The 7500-nt window shown below is 38.8% G+C and overlaps 1 protein-coding gene across 1 annotated transcript in view; it reads left to right on the forward strand.

Moving 5' to 3' along the window:
- LOC144974094 (uncharacterized) overlaps nt 1-7500 on the forward strand; it is a 15103-nt gene that overhangs the window by 3983 nt on the left and 3620 nt on the right. The window contains exons 4-5 of the mRNA XM_078916987.1: nt 686-829; nt 6556-6741. Coding sequence (XP_078773113.1) covers nt 686-829; nt 6556-6741 — 330 coding nt within the window. The remainder of the gene's footprint in view (nt 1-685; nt 830-6555; nt 6742-7500) is intronic.

Below are 7500 nucleotides of genomic sequence, written 5' to 3' on the forward strand. Positions count from 1 at the left end.
ATACCGTCAACAGACGGGAGGAATGGGCAGACATCTGTCGTCGCAGAATGCATGCGGGCAGCCAAAGTCAATGAGAACGAAGCTGGGTAGTAAGTAAGTTGTAATGGGCAATATTTTGTTTTGGTTAGAGAGTATTTCCCTAAGGGTGTGTCTTTTTTACGAAACCCGTCGAAACCCGACGAAGCCCGACGAAACCCGACAAAGTTATGGGAAGTAGGTATCAGTGGGGAGTGAACCTGGGACTCAGGGAAGTGTACATCATTGGAGAGTAAACCTGGGACTGGGTTTCCGCGGGTTTCGTAAAAAAGCAATTAGTGGGGGGATTGTCATAAAAGTATCAAGATTATATACTCTGTGAAAACCACGACGTTTAAATTAACAACCATAATATGTACTAAAACGTCTATAGTCTAACGTCATGAATTTTCACCATCTAACATACAAAGGGAACTTAAAACAATCTGACCACTCTTACCTCCCCACTCGCCGTTTAGATAAAGATAATATTAGAACAATCAACTGACATGGTCCATATCATAAGGCATGTGTGTATTTATATTATGGTGCGCACACATTTTCAGTTTTAGAATTAGCTAGAGCACAAAACAATGTTATTGTGTCGACACTTTCATGTCTCGCTACATTTATTAATATTGTCCTAATAAATATATTTATATTACTGTAGCTGATAGCGGTCGTCTGGTCAAAGAACTTATAGCTAAAGTGTCTAACTTGGAAAAGCTTACAACAGAATTAAAAACAAAAGTCCTTGATCAGGAGAGAAAACTTGAGAGACAAGCGAATCAAATCAACCGAATTGGACAAAAGCGTGAGTTGCTTTCCCAAAGAATCTAAAACTTACAAAATAGTAAAAGTAACGTTTGTTTACCCACCCCAGCTGTGCCCATGATTAGCGTCCCTAATGTCGTAAAATTGAGTTACTCCTTATTATTAACTCTGAAAAATTTATTGGTATTTGTAATTTTATAGTGACCCGTAACATGTCAAGAAATAATGGCCAAGTAGAATTGAGTGACAAATCCATGAAGTTTTCAAATGAGTAGATAAATAAAACAGAAAAGGGATCACTCAGTTTTACGACATCCATCACACCAACCAGGGACACTGTTGAGTGGGTTAAACAAACGTTACTTTTACGGTTTTCTAGTTTCCGCCATGTTGGTGGTGGAGGACACTCCCTACTTTCTGTTTCTTCTTTTTGAAACTGTGTAACATTCTTACACAAAATATTCATAGCCTTGGATTGCCTATTATTATTATTATTATTTATTATTATTATTATTATTATTATTATTATTATTATTATTATTATTATTATTATTATCATTATGTTGACGTTGTTGTTATTATTATTAACATTATTACTAATTTATTTTATTTTATTTTAATAATATAATTAAATGTTTGTTGTTTGTTTGTTTTTTCTTTTCTTTTTGTTATCCTTTTTTTTTCGAATACGGAACATGATTTTAATATTCTGTTTTATATTGACTAAAGTAAACGGAACAGACAGTGGTGACGATGGCCTTTGTTGAATTCTTGAAGTGGGGGAAAGAGGGGGAGGGGGGCTGTTCACGCGTTCATAATGTTTAAATCCTGGCTGAGAACAAGGATTCAATTGAAATTTCTATGAAAATGATAATTTACTTTACATATATTATTTTTAAAAAGTTTCGATTATCTGCAAGAATTATATTATTTGAATTGAAAAATTGTACAATACAAATGGCAATGTACCAAAAAATCAATTAAATGTCATGTTTTACAAAATGAAAAGAAGTAGAAAAATAAATTTATGAATAAACATATCAATAATAAAGAGGATGATATATTATTATTGACAGCTGTGTGTAAAATGTAAAATTAGATTAAAATTAAATTGAGCTTTTATATAGGGCAATATACACTAAAAGTGCCCTCAGTGCTTAATAAGGGGTCCCTGGCCAACAGCAACACTTAACATGGATGGAACATGAGGGCTGTTAGGCGATATTACAATTTTTTCGGACAGAGACAACGCTGTTTTCGGCCAGGTACTCATTTTACACCTGAATACGGTGAGAGAATTTTAGTATAGAGCCTTTCTCCAAGGACTCAAATATGCGCTGATAAACATATAGGCTACGGAAGCGCAGGACCTATCGATTTCGAAATGCGAGACGTGTAGCACACCGACATGTAGACCCACATATGCCACACCAAGACATTATTCGAAAATTAACCGGACGCCCAATATAAATAGTAGTGAATATTTCCCCCGCGCAAATTGTTAATAAATTAACTAAGGCCCGAGACTATTCAATTCACCTGTTCACTCAATGAACCAATTCACTCGAGACGTAGCAGCCATCAAATTTGATTGTCTGCACATCGATTCTTACAACTTCCAAGTAACGTGGTTAACGTGTTTTAACTCTTTCCTAACTGAATGGGAAACCAGCCAAGAAAGCACGAGGCCAACTAAAAGCCCTGAAACGTGAAATGGACAAAGCCCTCAAGGATAGTGAAGATCATCTTGACTCTTTTACCCTGGAGGAGCTACTAGAGGCCTTGTCCCATCTGAAGGCAGGAAAAGCATTTGGACTGGATGGAATCACAACTGAGATTATTCAACACTTTGGCCCGAGAACCCTATCCTGGCTATTGGACCGCTTCAATGTATGCGCAAGGACAAACAGGCTGCCAAGTGCATGGAGGAAAGCAAGAGTAGTCGCCCTACTGAAACCGGGGAAAGATCCAAAATCCAAGAAAAGCTATCGCCCGATCTCCCTCCTGTGCACCGCATACAAGCATATTTGAGCGAATGGTTATGTCCCGCATGTCACCCAGTCTAGACGAACAACTGTCTCCAGACCAGGCTGGATTCCGACCAGGACGGTCAACATGTGGTCAACTTCTTAACCTTACACAATTCATAGAAGATGGGTTTGAGACAAAACAGGTCACTGGCACAGTCTTCGTCGACCTCACTGCAGCCTATGACACAGTGAATCACAAGATCCTACTCCTCAAAGTGGCTAAAATGATAAAGAATAAGAAAATTATAAATATTATCCAGTCACTTCTCGAAAACAGGCGCTTCTTTGTTGAAATGGATGGCCGGAAGAGCAGGTGGCGCACCCAGAAGAATGGTCTTCCCCAAGGATCAGTGCTGGCTCCAGCACTTTTCAACATATATACAAATGATCAGCCTGAGTTCCCAAATATCCGCCGATTCATATATGCTGATGACCTATGCCTCGCAACACAGGATGTGTCCTTCCAACCAATCGAGAGCAGACTGACAAATGCCCTAGACACCCTTACAAAGTACTACACTAAAAACTCGCTGAACGCCAACCCAGGGAAAACACAAGTGTGTGCATTTCACCTCAACAACCACCAAGCCCACAAAAAACTTAACATCAAGTGGAATGGCCAGACATTAGAGTACAACTACCACCCAGTGTACCTCGGAGTGACGCTTGATCGGACTCTGTCCTTCAGAGAACACGTGAGGAAGACCAAGGCAAAAGTGTCCACGCGTAATGCCCTCCTTGGAAAGCTGGCAAACATGAACTGGGGAACTGACCCTAAAACTCTAAGGACCACAGCATTGGCCCTCAGCTACTCAACTGCGGAGTACTGCTCAGCTGTATGGGCCGGATCATGCCATGCCTCCAAGCTAGACCCCGAGCTCAACAACGCCTGCCGGATCATAACGGGCCAGCTGAGAGCAACACCATTACCACTGGTCTACCGTGCAGCAGGAATAGCCCCACCACACATCCGGAGGGAAACTCATGCCCAAATACAAAAATACAAACAGGAAATGGACCAGAGACACCCCCTTCATGACCACAACTGCCCCAAAAGCAGGCTCAAATCAAGAAAAAGCTTCCTCACAGTAGAGAGCCTTCACCCAGACCACTCAGCATTCTTCCGCCTGGACAAATGGGTAGAATGGGACAAGACAGCAAACGATGCCCTCCAGCCCCCAACAGAAAAGCTCCCAGCAGGCACAGACCTCAAGAGAAAAGAATGGGTGGCGTTGAACAGAGCGAGAGCAAAGGTGGGAAACACCGCCACCAACCTCTTTAAATGGAAAATCTCACGGGCACTGAATGCCCATGCGGTCACCCCAGACAGACCATGGACCACATCCTGTCCGAATGCTCGCTGGGACCTCACTGCACCAATGCTGACCTGAGGGAATGCAACCAGACTGCCCGGGAATGGCTGACTCACTGGCGCGACAAGATATGATGATGACTCTTTCCTTACCGAGCATTTTCAGTATTTTCCCAAAATCGTAGGCTTAACTACCAGAAAAATTGATTTTTTGAACTCAAACAAGCTCTCTACAAAACAACTTTATGTTCTTATTAATTAACAAAGATCATTCTTCAAAGTTTGTGATGCACAGAATAAATCTGAATAAGAAAAATGTATATTGTGTCGTAAAAATGTGACGATTTTGCTGCAGGTGGTAAGGAGAGGGTTAATTAATTTGTTTTCCACATTGTTACCAATGTGTTCCCAAAACTTGCGCATAATCAAAGCTTTTCATTTTCTTGGTTGTAACCTGTGCAATATTGATTCCAAAAATCGTTAAACTAACCAATTCTGACCGGATCGTGCCATTATCAATTACAGTGGTCTTTATAGTGGTCATGGTCATCACCTTGATGATTATTTGTTTTGTTATTATCTATACATGTTTGCTGTTTCTACAACTTGATTCATGTGTTATATCAAAGATACCCTTTGGTTATATTCAAGAGTCAATTGTGCATGTGTGTGGTTGAGTATGTAACATTCGTGAGTGTTGGGCGTGATGACATAAGCAGGTGCATCAGCTCAAATGTCAAACAAGTAACAATCACATCCTTCTTTACCCCTCCCCCCACACGGCGTAATTCTATCAATATTGTGGCAGAAAAGTTAAGAGTTAATTTACCCTTTAAAAAATAATAAGTTTTTAAAGTAATAAAACTAAACATGACTTTTTAGATAACAATAGCAGTTCAAAGCCTGAAACCTGGTGCATACCATTATATTATACTTTTGGAAAACCAAGAGAAACAAGTTATCTTTACTTTGCTTGAGCATTGGGTATACTTAGCATAACAATCCGAATCCGCTTCGAAGCACGATCCGGCTATAAGCACGCTCTGCTTGATTCCCGAGTACCATGCTTATAAACGGAGACCACTGTATAACATATGATATGAGTAGCGCACGAGCATCTCGATTTACTTGAGTGTCACATTAAATGAATCTAAAACGTTAACGGGATCGTAAAATTCGTCGTATCGACCTGTTCCTGGTAACATTTTTTCGCCAATGCATTTGCGAAATCGAATGGCAAGGAATATCTGACTTGACCGCAGAGGAACTCGAATAATGTTCTCTGTATTGACAATCTATGGTCTGAGATGGCCTTCAAGATCCCTGGATCTTAATCAAATCGGACATCTTTAAGATGAGCTTGAAAAGAGGATAAGGAATAGGCCACGCCCACCACGGACATGTCAAGAATTTGGGAGTTTATTGCAACAAAAGTGGAAAAGAATTGCCAGAGGACAATCCCGAACTATATCATGGACGGGGGGGGGGGGGGGGGGGGGGGGGGGGGGGGAGGGGGGGGGGTGTCACAATAGATCAAACTTGGACACAGGTTTCCACCAAGTCAGTCTGAATACAGTTATCTCCCTTTGACACAACTGATGTATATGGCGTTGATTTGTGTTTCACTCTATGACAGACGTATTTGTTTAATATTCTGCTTTATATTGACTTAACCGAGCAGACAGTAGTGACGATGGCCTTGGTTTAGTTCTTGAAGTGAGGGATAGGGAGGGGGGGGGGGGGGGTAGGGAGTTCACGCGTTCATAATGTTTAAATCCTGGCTGAGAACAAAGATTCAATTGCAATTTCTATGAGAATGATAATTTACATTACATATATTATTTGTACTATATCAAACAAAAATAAACGGAAATATAAGAGGTATACCTATAACTGTTATTTTGGGTGTGACATACCATTTGGAACACGAGATAATAGCTGGGATTTTAAAACTACAAAATCGCTCCATAGCTAAACAATGACTTTTGGGAAAATTGTTTCTTACATTTTTTTTTTCGTTTTATACCAATAATAAAATCAATGTCGTTTGATAGATATGTTTCGCCAATCAGATTTGGATATTGTATCAAATTAAAACGAAAATATTGCTAATGTTTTATTTAATGACTTGTGACAAATTTTACTTTTTGGTCAATCTTTAGAAATATTGTACTTTTCAATGTTCACTTCACTCCTTAAAAATGAAATAAGTTTAAACAATTAACATTACTGACTAGATATCAATCATCATTATTGTCAATTGTCATCATTGTTATCACATCATCATCACCATCATCATTATCATCATCATCATCATTATCATCATCATCATCACCATCATCATCATCATCATCATCATCATCAACAACAATAACAAAGCAACCAATAAAATAATTCTTTAACTCGATCCCCTTGATGTTTCAGAGAGCATCAGCTCTGCCTTCCATGCCACAAAATTAGGCAGCACTGTTGTCAAGACAAGAGAGGTCTTAAAATTTCTTGTGGAAGATAACATAGGCAACGATTTTGATACGGCAACGGGTATTTACACAGCTCCAGTTGATGGTTTGTACGCATTCACTCTCTTTGCAATGTCTTGGAAATTGGCACGTAAGTAATGCATGTGAATGAGAATAAAATACCAAGTAACCACTAAAATAGGCAACCCGCAAAAAGACTGATAAGAGTAACTCTTATATCTATATATATATATATATATATATATATATATATATATATATATATATATATGTGTGTGTGTGTGTGTGTGTGTGTGTGTGTGTCATGTGTGTGTGTGTGTGGTTTTTTTTTTTTTAAATAATAATAGTAATTTTAAAAAAATAGTGTTGTGGATCAACTGTGTTCCGAACAGCCAATGTTAAGTTTTTATCATTGACCACAGAACTAGCAAATCTAAAAAGTATATAACTATTTTTTTACAGACTGATTTAGGAGTAACTTGCAACCTTTGTTTTTATCTCAGGCTAATTCTGTCATCCCCTTGACACAAATTATTGCGAAGAAAATCTGCTAGGTCTTAATACTCAGTCCTTTTTGGCGTTTGACGTTTCATTCCGAGTAGAATTTACGCAATTCTAACATGTCCGTAACAAAACTTGATAACGTAATTTTTAATATATCTTGATACCATCAAATAAAAGAAATCTCATCCGTCACCAATCGATGACATCATTTAAATCTCTCTTGATACTACCAAATAATGATAATCTTTCTAATTTTATTTATTTTTGTAAAGTTTTGGGGATCATCATGGAGCACAGAATTACCGGCAAATTAAAAAATACAATACAGTACCGTCAACTGGGCCACCCGGGGTAACTTAGGCCACTTACTGAAAACAAGATTGCT

This window comes from Berghia stephanieae, chromosome 5 (genome assembly GCF_034508935.2).
Source record: "Berghia stephanieae isolate SIO BIC M18660-M18661 chromosome 5, UCSD_Bste_1.3, whole genome shotgun sequence".
NCBI lineage: Eukaryota > Metazoa > Mollusca > Gastropoda > Nudibranchia > Aeolidiidae > Berghia > Berghia stephanieae.